General features: G+C 40.1%; 1 protein-coding gene across 4 annotated transcripts in view; it reads right to left on the bottom strand.

The window, feature by feature from the left end:
- Positions 1-16,137, bottom strand: part of bean1 (brain expressed, associated with NEDD4, 1) — a 52,728-nt gene that overhangs the window by 27,251 nt on the left and 9,340 nt on the right. For 2 of the 4 annotated variants that reach the window (XM_039784812.1, XM_039784813.1), the window contains exon 2: positions 15,571-15,678. In XM_039784812.1, coding sequence (XP_039640746.1) covers positions 15,571-15,595 — 25 coding nt within the window. In that variant the 5' untranslated portion in view covers positions 15,596-15,678. Of the gene's footprint in view, positions 1-15,570; positions 15,679-15,837; positions 15,871-16,137 lie in introns of those variants that run through there. The other 2 variants (XM_039784810.1, XM_039784811.1) reach the window with 2 other exon arrangements.

The raw sequence follows: 16,137 nt of genomic DNA, 5'->3' as shown, positions 1-16,137 counted from the left end.
CGCGGACCTGACGGAAACATTGGAAAAACAGGGAACGTATCGACAGCCGCGGCCGGATCGGCTACAGCAGGGGCGCTGAGTCCGTCTGCAGCTGCAGGACCTGGAGCTCACTGTCCATTCCTGGGAGCCAAAACCGCAACCACGCAGCTGGAGACCCAGGCGTCATTGCTGGGCCCGCTGGAGGGAAGGGAAGCCCGGAGAATCAGATCCAGGACTAAACGGGGCGGACTGTCACAGCCTGCTGAAGTTTAAATCACAGGTTTCCTAAAGGGAGTCTGGCGGGACTCGGACTGTGGATCTACGAAACACGCACTTAAAAGTCTCGTAAATAAATAAATACATGCAGAAATAAATGAATCATTAGTTGGGGAGTGAGCCTGGACATTTCAGTCTGTTTAAACTTCACTTTGAAGCAGAACCTCTTAGTTCAGAAGGGTGAAGTTTCCGTTTGTACTCATATCTGTGAACTGATTATAATAAATATTCTTTGTATTAACACATTAATTAGTCTCTTTGTCTTTTGTTTAAAAAACAAGAACATCGCATGAGATTTTGACGATTTATAGTGATTTTATTCCCGTAGACCTTTGCCTACATTGACGCTGATGCATTAAGGACGGCCCATAGACAGTATATAAGGCAGTGCCTCCCCTGTTCCAAGATGGCGGCTCTATTGACGCATTCGATCCATAACTGCCGTAGTCAAGGCGACATGTATACAAAACCTCATCACTTCCGGTATGTGGTACATTCCCTTTCCGTGAAGAATCTGTCATTTGTAAATTTGTTTCGGGACTGGTAAAAGTGTTTTGCATCTTGTTAATTTGTTTTCGAAAATGTAAATTTGTTTTCTAAAATGTTATTTTGTTTTCCAAAATGTAAATTTGTTTTCTAAAATGTAAATTTGTTTTCTAAAATGTTATTTTGTTTTCCAAAATGTAAATTTGTTTTCTAAAATGTTATTTTGTTTTCCAAAATGTAAATTTGTTTTCTAAAATGTTATTTTGTTTTCCAAAATGTAAATTTGTTTTCCAAAATGTAAATTTGTTTTCTAAAAATGTAAATTTGTTTTCTAAAATGTTATTTTGTTTTCCAAAATGTAAATTTGTTTTCTAAAATGTTATTTTGTTTTCCAAAATGTAAATTTGTTTTCCAAAAATGTTATTTTGTTTTCCAAAATGTAAATTTGTTTTCCAAAATGTTATTTTGTTTTCCAAAATGTAAATTTGTTTCAAAAATGTAAAAGTGTTTCATTCTTTGTAATGTTGCATTGCACTCTCCTCGGCCACCGTAAGAACCACCAAGACCACTGCTACTAAAGGTTAGCCTACCCAGTAGTCTGGCTAGTCAACCCAGCATTCCGGGATGGGAGAAAAACGTGCTCTGATTTATTGGCATTTATTTAAACCAATCACAATCTTCTTGGGTGGTGCTAAGTGCCGGACAGTGCCACGGTGCCGCGGAAAAATAGCCTCTTAAATTATGGACCTTTGGCAGTGAGGGTGGGGGGTGTTCAAACAGCACATACATATGATGAATCTAAAGAGTTAAAGCAAAACACTACATATTAGGTGGAATGCATGTTAGTAAGTGAACGCATAACTGTTCAGTTCAGTAATACATCCACTTTGTTGCTAGTCCAAGCTGTCACTTTCAGTTTAGTACAAAGCTTGACCTATACAAGCACTGCACATAAGGTTAATAGCTCAGCAGCCTATTTTTTTTAATAACTGAGTTATGAGATTATGATTGTTTGTGTGCCTTTTAATATGCTTTTAATGAGGAAGGAGCATACTGCGTATAGCTGAACTGACAGCGTTGGCTCTGTCACCAGTGAGTAGAGCTCCACTGCTAAAGGCTACAGATTCAGTCAGTGACAATGGTGGTTCAGTCAGTTCACTTTGCAAGTTCGATGATAGAGATTTGTCACAGCATGTGAGCATGTAGGAATTAAACAAGTACCATTTTAACTTCTCCTGTAGGTGCTAAATATTGTGCAAGCATTGTATCTCTCTCCATATTTGTCCTGTCATGTCTGAATATATATCAAAATGTACATGCATTTACATGCCTGAAAGACAATAAGCCATTACTTTAACAGATAGATTAAGCCAGCTATATTAAGTATTCCATGTATGAAAATGGCTCTATAGGCTGCTTTGTAATTCCTGCCTTTAACATCTACTTAAGTATGTGATTGATTTAGGGCGTAATTAAATAGCAGTGCAAGAAGACAGTATTCATTTAAAGTGAATGGACTATTAAATATGTATTAAGTCACTCCCCCCTGTGTGTAGTCTATCATTTACTGTGGACTGGTCAGCAGGGCTGGTTGTGGCTATAAGACATATTTAGAAGACCTTGTAATTGTTCGTTTCTGCGAGGCCTGTGGAAGCTTTGCACACTTTGGTTCCCTCAACCTCAGGCTCGATGCTCTTTCAAGGTTGACAACTCATCAAGATGAGTGACAGGTGCCGTGGTATGAACCAAGTGACAATGGAGAGGGCGAGATGAGCCACACACTTAGCTGACTCCCGGCATAAAAGTTGCAGACAGTATATTTAAATCATAGGTTCTATTTAATGTGTTGACAGACATCAGTTACATACAAAATGTGTAAATGTGAGCAAAGCACGACATCTTACATACAACAACTACAAATGGAGCTCACTGTAAATTTTTTCTTTTCTCTTTCGGTTTTAAAGATTGCATTCATGATCATAGTCATCAAGTATTCTGCTGTTGGATATTTAGGAACTGCTTTATTTTATTTCTAGAGGGAGGGTGTTATACTGTACTGAGAAGATACAATGTATTTTATCCAGGGGCAGAGGACCCCCCTTGGTTATCCCCCTGGTGATCGGTTGTTGGCTTATTAGCATCATGAATTAATTTCTACACAGGTCTTCCCAGTACAAGCCTAGGGCCCCAGTATGATGTGACTTAACATTTCTTGTTGGCAAGTCAATCGCACAACAACAAAGAACCGCAATGTGCAAAATGAGCGCAAAGAGACCAAAAGCTACCACAAAAACAGACAAAATGACGAGAGATGCCATGTGACCAAAATGAGAGACAAAGAGATGCAGAATGACTACAAAGAGACAAAACAAAGACCAAAAACTCTGGCTGCCTATGTAGGAGGGGTAAGGGGAATTTAACATGTCTGTGTCTAGGGGACCATTTTCTCCATTTTCTTATCCATGGCTGTAGGCTATATAGCCTAGAGTTACAAATAGCAGGTATTTACTGATATTCATAATAGAATACTTAAAGTTCTTTTCACATTTATTTATTACAGTGAATAAACAATTGCATTCAAACGTTTTAAAACCCGCCCCAGATTTTAACTGCACACTTGTAAGTGTAAATAAACAGTTCTCACAATCAATCAATAAATGAACAATATTCAATGTCCTCCACTAAGCTGCCAGGATCCTCAGACAGCAAAACCTCAAAGTATACTGGCCTCCATCCACAATGTAGTGATCAACATTATCAGCCAGCTGTGATGTCCCGAGTGGTTAAGGCGTTGGATTTGATCCAGATATTAAACACATCTCACTGACATTTGAAAATGACACTGTACTTGTGTCACGCTGTGCTAAGGAAAGGTGAAAAGAGATAGGGTGATTTTTAGGATATCATTGGGCGACTGAGCCTCAGGGGGTAGAGCGGTCGTCTACCAATCAGAAATACATTTATGGTGGCCTCAGCATGGCCTCGGCCACCATAAATGTGTTTGAATGGCGTCGGGGTGGTTTGTTAAGACCAGAAAAGAATACCACTGCAATGTGGACTGCATTTATGTAGCAGTCAATATTGCAGTGGTATTCTAGGTACAATGGTGCATACATTCCTAATGTGACACACACACTAACTCACCCACACATATTAGTATTAAATTGGGATGTGTGTTTAGATGAGGTAGTATGTGGGTCACAAAACATCACTGTGTGTGTGAATATGGGTCAGAATACATCATACATCCCCTCAATCTCTCTCTCTCTCTCTCTCTCCCATGTGGGATAGATGGCAGAGAGACAGATTATCACACCCTGCTGGCCCACATTCCTGCCTTCCTCTCATTTAATCATCCACCCCTTTCCTCACTCGTTCAGCTCCCACCATCCCTTGTTGTTATTGTTGTGGTTGCTTATTCGGATTGTTTATCTCCATAAAACAACCGCTGACTCTCTAATTCTGATGACGTCAACGCTCATGAATTGAAGAGGAAGGAGGCTTCAGTCTCAAATTTGAGTGATGGGATTCTGCTTTCTTGCTTATACTGTATTATGTGCTTTATACTGTATGTGGTGTTATTTGTGGGAAACAGCCCAGTATCACAGATCACAAATTTGCCTCAAGGGGCTTTACAATCTGTTCAGCATATGAAAAACTCCCCACAAAAAAACCTTTGTATTATGTATATATTTATGCCTGGAATTTATATATATATTTTATTTTTATTTTTTTATTTGTAGCCTCTTAGATGTGTTAGTTACTTTGTTATTGTATTGTTATATGTCCTTTACATTTACTACTTACTATTTTACTTTAATGGAGCCTGCAGCATAAGCATTTCACATGTTTCTACTTGTATAACCAGTGTGAGGAAAAAAACATCTGGAATCTCCTTTAATGGGGAAGAAAGAGGTTCAAGAAAGCACCTTGGGTTCGAATGTCAAATACCTGTCCTATTTGTTTTTTCGACATTATCAAATAAATTGTTTTTGGGCAGTTTTTGCTAAAACAATTCTGCAAAGTTGACTATAATGTCCGTCAATCCAGACAGGGAGTCATTTGCATCACGGGCCTGAGCAATTGGATCCTTAAAAAAATCCTGAAAGAAATGCACTTTTCTGCTGTTTTAATGATATTGTATGAAAATGTATGCACACCAATACGTATGATATCCTACGAAATTAGGAGACCGCCGGCTGGTCACGTGACGCCGGCTGGCTTTGTGACGCCGGCTACAGTCCTTTGTTGTATCAGCGGTAGTTGGTGGTTCAGTTACCCGAAAATAGGTGATTTTGAGCCGGGTACAAAGCACCGTGAGCTGCTGTCATTTTGGCAGACACTGCGGTTAAATTTAGTCCACAAAATATGAGCATTTTGCCACGGTGAAAATTAAGATTAGGCACCAAAACAACAAGCTAGTTCAGATTAGGCAAAAGATCATTTGGATCGGCTTGGATTAAAATACTCCTAAGGAACACACAATTCCTGGGTGAAAGACTTCAGTTTCCCCCGGGAAGCGAACTGGCTTAAAAGACCTGTATGTTAACGCCCACTCATCCACCCCGACCTCCTCCCAGCGCGACCAGCCGCGTTCTAATACAGCGGCCGTCAATGTAGTGAATACAGCAACAAAACTTTTTTGGAATGCTTACGAATTACAGTGCTGAACTTCTCGTAGCGTTTTGAAGGAATGGTTCATGAGAACAGGCTGAATCAAAATAAATCTCTTTGTATTCATTGTAGAGATTAGAGTGGCCTCAGCGCATAATTACAGTACGATAACACGTTGTTAAACCAAAATGTCTCATTTTCTATTCGTACATGTTATATACACAGCCCAGGTTACGAATGAGACAACTCTGGAGTTGTTAGAAGGCACCTCAGATAGAAATGTAGGCTGGCAGTTTCCCCCTACTTCCAGTGTTTGTGCTCAGCTACTCTAAACATGTCACAGAGCTACCGCTATATTAAATATAGAGAAGAACGTTTTAATGAGCAGGTGCATTGAGGCCTAGATAGTTTAATGGGTGTCCTATGGTCTGATTGTGTCAATGCACCAAGTTACAGAAAAACCTGTATTAATAAATTATGCCTAAAAAAAAATGCAACTATAGATCACAGAAACTCAGTGGCAAACCAAACTGAAAATAAATCCTGGCAATGACTGCAGTATATCTTTCCGTGATTGGTCAGCAGTCTCTGTAAATCCAGCTGTGATTGATCAATAAACTCTGCAGATCAAGCCATGATTGGTCAATGCCCATGAAACATCAATGGTGATTGGTATGATGATGATCGGAATGAGCCTCAAAGATTCAACCACAAATGGTCTGGGAGCACTGTAAATCCAGCTATGATTGGTTAATCAAGACTTCAACTTTGCAGACCCACACACACACACACACACACACACACACACTGTACACACACACACACACACACACACACACACACACACACACACACACACACACACACACACAACACACAACTGTACACACACACACACACACACACACACACACACACACACACACACACACTGTACACACACACACACACACACAAACTGTACACACACACACTGTACACACTTGACCATTTCCACTGAGGCCATCTGCTGAAATTCAGGAAATAAGCTGTGATTACTTATTTCACTAGAGAGTGTGTGGCTCAGATGTATTTGGGGCCAATGTGACCAATTTCCTGTTGCCATCTCACCTCGTAACAAGTCACAACACAACACCTGTCCCCTACTCCTCTCCTTTGTCTCCCCTCACAGAGAACCGCTGGGCTAATGAATCAGAATAGATATATTTTCTATGTATATTTGAAGTAGCACATTTTATTTTTGTGGTTTTAAATGTTTCGGAAACTGTGAGACAAAGGGCAGTTTCCCTGTTACCTGTCTGCAATAAAACAATGACGTGGAAAGAAGTGAATTTTGAGTAAATGTGGAAACTGTTCACACTGCCACCTCCTGTCTGTCTTTTCTGTTGGGGACATGTTTTATCCTGATTGACAGCTGTCTCAGCCTGTCACATTCAGCTGAAGTGGTTGGACTTGCTTGTCCTTTCATCTCCCCTGCGGTTCACCTTGTTACTCCTTGTTTTCTCGGCCAAAACAACTGACAAGAAGGCAGACAGCAGTAACTCCAGACTTGAGTAGCATCACAGACAATGCGTCTGTTTTAAACCGTTTCTGTGCTACTTGAAAAGGCAGAGCTGCTCCTAAATGCATGCTGGGATAAACACCAGCATATATACAAAGGCCTTAGTTAGTAGATAAGGTGAAATGACTTAAGCTGTGTCCCAAATCCACACTACATACTAATTCTACACAGTATGTTCTACATTCTAATAATTACAGTGTACTGTTTTACTATTTCATGCTAACAGGAAATGATACAATATGTGTGACATCAGTTGCTAGTCCAAGTGTGACTTAAACTTCATAAAGAGAGGCAAAATCTTTTTTCCTGAGATTTAGTACTTGTGTTTTTTGGAGCTGTTTCACCAACACATACATTATAGCTTCTCTATTTTCTTTGTGCGTTGCATTGTGGAAGAAAAGTGCATCAACCACACTATCAAAAAAGAACTGTATTCGTTAGTATGCACGCTGTCTGCTCCGTTTTGTCATGTTTCTCGTGTGACAAACAACCCTTAAGACAATTGCCTTATTCTTTTCCTGTTACACAATAATCTCTCTCACAACATTATCACGTCTGGCCTGACTAGACAGTTAAAAGCTGTGAAATTGTTTTGACATTTCAAAGACGAAAGACGTAGAGGCAGAGGTGTCCACTGAGAGTTTGACAGGCAGCCACATGCCCAACTGGGCAAGTTTAACCTCAGCAAACCTACACAACAATTTCACATAAGACATTGTGGCATGGCAAAAATTCATCTTAGAGCAGCTTCAGAAACTATTGTGAAAGATATGAAAATATTTTGCTATGTTTTATTTCTTTTACATATACAAATATATATTATTTATTAATGAAAATCATGAAATAGTAACTTGATCAATTGATAAATTGGCAAATGTTTTTGGATTTTGACGATGTTCTGTTATAGGGTTGTGTGGTTACATATTGAGAAACGATTGAACAAGATTGAAAACACTTTGATAAGGGTTATGGACATTTCAAAAAGGGTAGGACCCAAAAAGCATTTTGCTTTCTCCTACTCTCTTTCCGACAAGACTATTTTTTAAAGAGTATTTATGTATTTGCTTATTCTTGCTTTTTCTTTTTTCATAGTGAAATACTTTTGTGTCTTGTAAGTTGTTCAAAATAAACTAAACTGAATTTGTATGGTGTCTGTTTCAAATCAGTGAATTGTGGTCTGTCAATTTGTCTAGTAACAAATAAAATGTGCAGGATCCCCCACACACAGGGTCTCAGAGTGATATGTTAAAAATCTGTCTGTTTCTGCAGACAATCTGCCTAAAAGTGTTCCAATCTGTTCTTGTCTGTCTGGTCGCTGAAGGAGGATTACACCCAATCCAGTGAGTGCCGGTGGCTCAGTGGCAACAGTCAGACGAATAAAAGCCAAAATAGTCATACCATCATATCACAAAAGCCCATTTCAGACAGACATCTCGTTTTGAATTATATGACTGTGATGTCTTTCTCTCCCTCTTCACCTCACATTGTCTGAGTCTTTCTTTCTTTGTCTTTTTGTGTGTGATTCCCAGTGTGGCTTTTGGCCTTTTGCTCATTCCTTTCTTTTACCCTCTCTCTCTCTCTCTGAAGTGCTGTGTAGGGGAAAACAACGGGTGAACAAAAAGGTGGAGAGGCAGAGGAGATGATGAGAGAGGTGTATAGGGAAGGAAGAAGCGATATTTAATCATGTTAAAACAGCACACACCACTCTGCCTCTTTCCCTCAGGACACAAACACACACATTTATGGGTTGCACATGTTATCGTCTCTCCTTTGTATATTCATTCTTCCCTTTGATTTGTAAAAATGCATCCATCTGTCCTCCATCTTTTCTTAATCTGTCCATCCATTTGTTTCCAACTTAATCCCATTTTAGAGCTGATTAAATATTTAAGTCTATTTAAATCTGTTTATTCTTCCACTTCCATCCATTAATTTGCCATTTACCATCAAATGACTGATTATTCAAAAAGAACATACCAAACTTTATGCACGCTTTAGCTTAGTTTCTATGTACCTTACATCATACAGACCATTTTTGGTTTTGTCTTGATTTACCTACAGGCAATCACTTGTATTTACTTCTGTTTAGTATGAAAATCAGTTTCCACAAATTTGAAACTGGCTTGACGGCTTGGCTTGAAGTGATCACATAATCACTTTTATTTTTACTTTTTTAATCACTATGGAATTGGAGGAGTCACCTGTGCACCAGCTGCAGATATTCCCTTAATCTGCGGAGGTTGGCACACCTGTTCCAGGTCAGGTCAATTGGCTTGGGACCGCCTAAAGGGCCGTCCACACCAAGAATGACTATAAGGAGAACTATAAATATATAGTTTTTAAGATCGTTCTAACTCAAACGGATGGCAGAGTCCACACCACAACTATAACGACGACGAAAGTGGGAACGATATCGTTGGGATCACTTTCAGAGCGATTTGATGAACGACGGACAGCCAATCAAAATCCATCTGAATTTACAACATGACGTGGCGGAGAGAGACACGGCGGAGAGATTTGTTTCACCCAGGGGGTTAGTGGCGTGACGTGACTTTAACACTCGGTGGGGCTACGATCCTTAACCTCTGAGTGTGAATCTTGTGTTCTGGATCTTATTGTCATACTGTCTGTGTTTTTGTTTCCGGTGCTCTGCACAGATCTGCTCAGATCCCCGACTCTATGGAGCTCAGTGTGCCCGCTGTTGCCTGGAGAAGGCAGCGGTGTCGGCGCCCCAGGGACCGCCGGTAGACTTTTTTTGGTTCATAAAATCTAAATTCACAAATATGTAGGATAAAGACAAAGACATTTCTGTAATCTTACGTTGGAAAATCTGTTGGATCAGCTGGAGCGTGCAGTGCGAGCTTGACGTAGCTGTTTGCAGAACGTTATCGCTCAGCAGTGTGGATGCTCACATCGTTATAGTTATAGTTATGGTTATAGTTATCGTTCTTGGTGTGGACGGCCCTTCAATGTTGAGAATTAGCCATGCTTAAGCGCCAGTCAACCTGCCTCGGAGCCGGTGTGCCAACAGTCACCACCCAAGGAAACCACATGTTGATATTGGATGCAAGACCCCAAATTATGTTTAATGCCAACATTTTTACTTACTGGTCTCCTACATGAAAGTAAATCCTGAGGTGCAACAGCTCATTATTATGAACAACTGTGGGATGCTTGGGCATTTACTGTAACACTAGAGAGACAGAGTCAGCTTTAAACAACACACAATTTCATGCAAAAACTAACTTCTATTGTCCATTTCACAATGTCCATATTTTCTTATTGTCCTCCACATTTGGTCTTGTTACAATATAGTAGGTTGCAACTCCTATTGGCAGCAGACCACAAAACAATAAGCTTCCCACCAGTACTTGAATGTACCACAAAGGCTGTCCTTTTAACTGTACTATTACACAACAACAAAAAAGACTTAAAAAAACCAAGATATCTACAAGGAAATTTCAGTTCTCTGCAACTTGATTTTTTATAACTTAAGCTAGAGCTATCTGCAAGGAATGAAAACACCTTTATCAATCTAAATATAATAACTGTGGTATGCTTTGGTAATACTGTATGTAAATATTACATACAGTTTTGTAGTAAATAAGCTAAAGCGGTATGATCCTTTAATGGTTGATACTCTACATATCCATCCATCCATGGTGACATTGAACAGCCGAGCCAATACGTCCATTTCCAAATGACAGAGTTAATGAACTGAAGAGGAGGATGCAGCGAGTGTGCTGCTGAAGTCAAAGGGAGCCAGGGTTAGTCAATACTGGCACTAAAGACATTAGCAAAGACATTTACCCTTCACTTCTCCTTCCTCTCCCATCCCTCCCACTCTCCCCCTTTCCTTATTCTTTCAAACATTCCAAGCCACCTCCCTCAATTTCCCTCTCTGCTCCTCTCCTTTCCCCTACTTCCCCTCAAGAGTGATGCTGTATTCCCCACTGACACCTATTTCACTTCTGATACTGTCACTTGCTCCTGTCCACTGCTTCCCTTGTTACATCTATAGCTCAGCCTTCCTCTTTTTTTTATTTCACCCAAGCTTCATCACCCCTCTACCCTGATTCTTCAGTTTTTTTTTGTTTTTTTTTAGCTAGATGGATGGATGGATGCTTTTTTCCCCTCTCTCTTACACAGGCACACACACATATTCGCAAACTTGACCACCTGTGGTGTGTATTAATTGTCCATGGGCCCTGATGGGGGGTTAGTGAGGTGGAACAGCCTTGGTATTTGCTGATCTGCTGGGCCGTGAAATCTCCCTGCATATGCACGTGCCTCATATCCATTTAAATAGATTTAAATAAACGACCTTCCGCTGTGACTTGATTGGACTAGAGCACGGACAGATGGATGGACGGATGGACAAAGAGAGGTAGGTGGAAGGGATAGAAGGTAAAATGCTGTTTTAAATGAAGTTGTTCCTCCCATTTCCATAAAGCATGGGAATGTGATGATTGATGGCTCAGTGGCGGGAAGGCGAGGCGTCGTGGCGTAGCTCTGATAGATGGATAGAAGATGTGTGCAGCGAGGGGGAACGGAAGGAGAATCCATTTCAGATATGCCCTCATCTGATGCACGCACATGTCAGTGCTCTAATATGTAGATTGTGTTTAGCCTTTATCTTTTGCAGTCATGTGAGAGGATGGGTTATGAGCACCCACTCACACACACCAACACCCACAGGCCCTTTCAGATAATGTATGCATGACATGGCATGCACGCAAATACTCATATTTGTTTAACTTTTTATGACACTGTCACATCTTTCTTTGGTCAAGGTTGTGACTGAGTTTTTAGACATTTTTTTGATACATTTACTGATCCAAATATGAAGACAGATGTAGATGTTTATGCTGGCAGTTGGGACTGCATACCCTTCTCTGGGGCCCAGCTGCAGCCACCCTCGGGCACAAACAGCTGCCATGTGGTACATGTCAGCCTCTTTTACACACTGCAAAAGCACCCAAAGGTGGGTCAGTTTATAGAACCCTTGTTTATCCGGGAAAAGTTGAGTGATTTTTTTAATACAACCTTGCTTCAGGTGGGGCTGCAATCATGTCCTTCTACTGGTGGTAACCAGCATAATCAATATTTTGGGTTTGAGTGGCATTGGAAGTACGTGTTATGGAGCTCAGAATGTTAAAAAAAAATAAACACTGTAAAGTCTTTCTCTGAAAGACGGAAAAGAAAAGCTTTGTCTCTGGTTTCACCCTGGACATCACTATGAAAAACACATTTAAAGGAACACGCCGACTTATTGGGAATTTAGCTTATTCACCGTAACCCCCAGAGTAAGACAAGTCGATACATACCCTTCTCATCTCCGTGCGTGCTGTAACGCTGTCTGAAGGCTCCAGCAGCTTAGCCCAGCACAGATCCTGCAGGTAACTGGTTCCAACTAGCCTACTGCTCCGAATTGTGACAAAAGTGACAAAATAACGCCAACATGTTCCTATTTACATGTTGTGATTGTCGTTATTTTGTCACTTATTTGGAGCAGTAGGATTACTGGAACCATTCACCTGCCTGTTCTGTTATGGGCTGATGGCGCTGGAGACGTCAGACAGCTTTACAGCACACACGGAGATGAGAAGGGTATGTATATATCTTGTCTAACTCTGGGGGTTACGGTGAATAAGCTAAATTCCCAATAAGTCGGCGTGTTCCTTTAAAGGAAAATAACTTAATGCAAGATTTCATTACAGTAAGGGATTTTAAGTTATCTCCACAGGGGTAATCACTTTCTCGTTCTCTTTCCACCTGCACTTTTACATTTCAACAACTGCTCATACCTCAATGTCACACATAATAGGTTTTTGTGCCCTTTAAAATGACCCACCTGACTGACACCAAGACTATATTCATGCATACCTTTTTTTTTTATCTTGCTCTTCTACTCTACTACTTGCTCTTCCCGTGCGTTCATGGACACGTTCCGAGTGAAAACGTCACCATTCACGTAACGTCCTGTGGGAATCAGAGGTGGGAAACTCGGGCTGGATTTTGATAACCGAGTTCCCCAGTTGGAAACGCGTTGTTGACAACTGACGTTTGATGGTTCACTGAACATATTTTAATGACAATAAACTGTTTATTGTGGACAAATGCCTCTGCCAAGACACATACACAGACATAATATGTTTCAAATTATTCATAAATTCGGCCTATGTATAAAAAAACAACACATTATCCGTGTCTTTTCCCGTTCGTTGTCCTCCAGATAACACAAACAAACACCTGGCGATGTGCTTTTTGGATGCTCATATAAGAAAACAGCAGCAAATCTTTTGTTATTGTGGCCTCCATGTTTTCACACACCTGATGCTCTCGGCTACGGCCAACCGTTGGTGGCAGTCATGCAAAAAGTTGTTATGCCAAACGCCAATATAACAGAAGAAGAAGACCACACATCCCGACCATGTGAACGCTGCCAGTCGGAAAAACAACGTAACCAGGGGGGCGGTGCCTGTTATTCCGAGGTGGCATGAACGCAGCATTCTTCTATGTCCAAATCAATCAGCTGACTGAGGGCATTCGCACTTTTAAATTCACCCATTCACATTTTGCACAGCCTCTTTAAGCCAATCATCTTGTTGATGTCAAACTTTAAAACTGTCCCTTTCTCCGCTCCTGTCAGTGTTTCAAGTCAAGTATGTGTGATTTGTTTCTGTTAATTTAAGGTTATATAGCTAAAAGCGGCTATATGGAAAATTACAACAAAAACTTCTGGAACATCTTAATCTGCTGATGTTCAACAAAGTGACACACCTAAAGAGTAAATTTAGATTTTTTTTAAAAACACAACAAAAGTCACTGATCCGTCTCAGGTGTGTTAAAATATTTCCACTATGGTGTAACGTGTGGTCCTAACTGAGTCTTACATGGTTGGACTCGGGAACCAGCCTTTTTAAAGGATTACACAGAACTGTGTAAAATGTCAACCTATACAATAAGCCACATGGAGGAATACCTTGACATATCTAAAGAGCCGCCCTATCCCGACGCTTTTTATCTGTCTCTTTGCTTTTATTCATCATTCTCTTTCTTTTCCTAGGAGGGAAGCACTGTTGGTGGAGGTCTAAACGCCCTGGAGCAGACAGAGGGATTTCAGGTGTCAGGGGAGGGAGAGAGAGTCAGAGAGGGATGTGAATAATAGATCAGAGAGGGGAAGAGAAATGGAAAACAGTCAAGAGGAGAGAATGAGAGGAGGGAGGCGTAAAAAGTGGGAGATGGAGAAAAAGAGATATAAAGAAGGTGTCAAAAGGACTGAGAGTCAGATACGGAAGAAGTCTGGGAGATGCATTGGAGCGAGAAAGAGGAAGTACAGTAGGATTGAGTTTTCTTGGAGGGCAACCGTGACAGGAAAACACATCCATAAAAGTCACGCATCTGTCCATCCATCCATCTGTTCCTCCCTCCTTCCGCCTCTTCACTGCCTCCAGTGTGGTCAGGAGTTGTTGCGTAAGACAGCGATTCATCTTTTATTGAGATGGGAAGCTTCCATAAATATATCTACCTTGTTCTCTGGAGTTTAAAAGCTCAACCTGTAATCCAGCTAAAAATAAACAAAGGATACCCACAACAACCAATCAAATTATACTGTGGAAGCACACACGACACAACGCTGATTTTTGTTGACAATTCTATTTTCAGATTTCCTTTTAACTGCTGACTGACAAATGTTGAACACAACCTATATTATCTAGAATTTAAAGGTTGACTGATGTGATTTTTAAAGGCCAATGACTTTTTTTGTTTTTGTTCCGATACTGCCAGATACCCATATTTACTGATATTAATTCATCTTTTATGTAACAATTTGAATTACATATACTGTATGCGTTTTCTGCAAATTTTCAGACCGTTAGGGACTCAAAAACTGTCAAATACCCAGACTGATTAATCAAGAGAATAACAGTTCACTGCAGGTTTTATATCCAGGTCAATGTACTGCATGGCGGCCTAATATTCAACATGTAATATAGTCTATAACAGTTTGAGTTTCGAGTGTTGAATCCTTGTGCTTTCAACCTCTCTTGCCTCTATCGCATTTCTATGTTTACATCACTTCTGTTTTCGGAATTCTTCTGAAATGCATCATTTACTCAGACTTTTCTTTCTTTAAAAGTAAAGTACTTTAACGCTTTGGACAAAAAAAAAGTTGAAGGTTTAGTATGACCGTAATGATGTTGGTTTATTGTTACAGGACATCTAGTCTAACTGTTTTTATATGTAACCCCACAAAAACATTAGTACATTTTGTATAAATGTAGAGTATCCGAGTATAGATAGGTACTCCCCTTTTCACACTGTACTGTATGCCCCTTAACATTTATTTACACTTACAACTTTGCGCTTTCATTTTAAAGATCAAGTTTCATCTGCTATTACATTTTAATATTAAATTACTGACATACAACATGTACACGCCATTCTTTTTTGCTGTCTTGTATTTTTTTTCCACATGATTCCCAGATAAAGCTTTTTCTCATCACACAGTACATTACAATGTAAAAAAAAATCACGCTTTTTACTCCCCTCTTTGTATCTTACAGAACAAATGACACTTACACGTAATACCAGGAGACTAATTAAGCCAAGAAAACAACATGAAATAAGAAGGAAGTCTTGTTCCATACCTGAGCAGATCAATTTCATCAGCATGAACCCCTGTTCACAGTGTTTCCTATTGGCACATCTCAACAGGCAGGAAGCCAACTTCAACTGGTCTCTACCACACAGTGCTGCTATATGTGTAACAACAAAGACAGAGAGAAAGAGAGTGAGATCTGCACTTTCGTGAGAAGACAATGTGGGGAGCAGGGAAAGAAAACAAACAGCAGGCAGGTAGATGGAGAATGAAAGAGAAATAAATGAAGAGAGTGAGAGAAGATGTGTTGTTTTACCGAGAGAGAGAGTAAGTGAGAGAGCGGAAGGGAGGAGAGACTGATGCGAAGTTTAAAATCCCAAAAAACTAATTCAAGTCGACAATGAAAAAAATTAATCTGAGAGAAAGTATTTTTTTTCATATTGTTAGAGGTCCAGTGTGTAACGGTTTTAGTTGTTCATTATCAAAATCTGTGTTGCCCGTTCACAACCTTGTCCTTTTCATGAATATTTACCACCACCATTAATTCCAAGTATTCCTTTTGGCTTGACATTTTACATTTGCATTCGCATGAACTGGGGTAGACGCTCCATATTCA

Source organism: Perca fluviatilis, chromosome 19 (assembly GCF_010015445.1).
Source record: "Perca fluviatilis chromosome 19, GENO_Pfluv_1.0, whole genome shotgun sequence".
Taxonomy (NCBI): Eukaryota; Metazoa; Chordata; class Actinopteri; order Perciformes; family Percidae; genus Perca; species Perca fluviatilis.
This window is presented reverse-complemented; position numbering and strand designations above follow the sequence as displayed.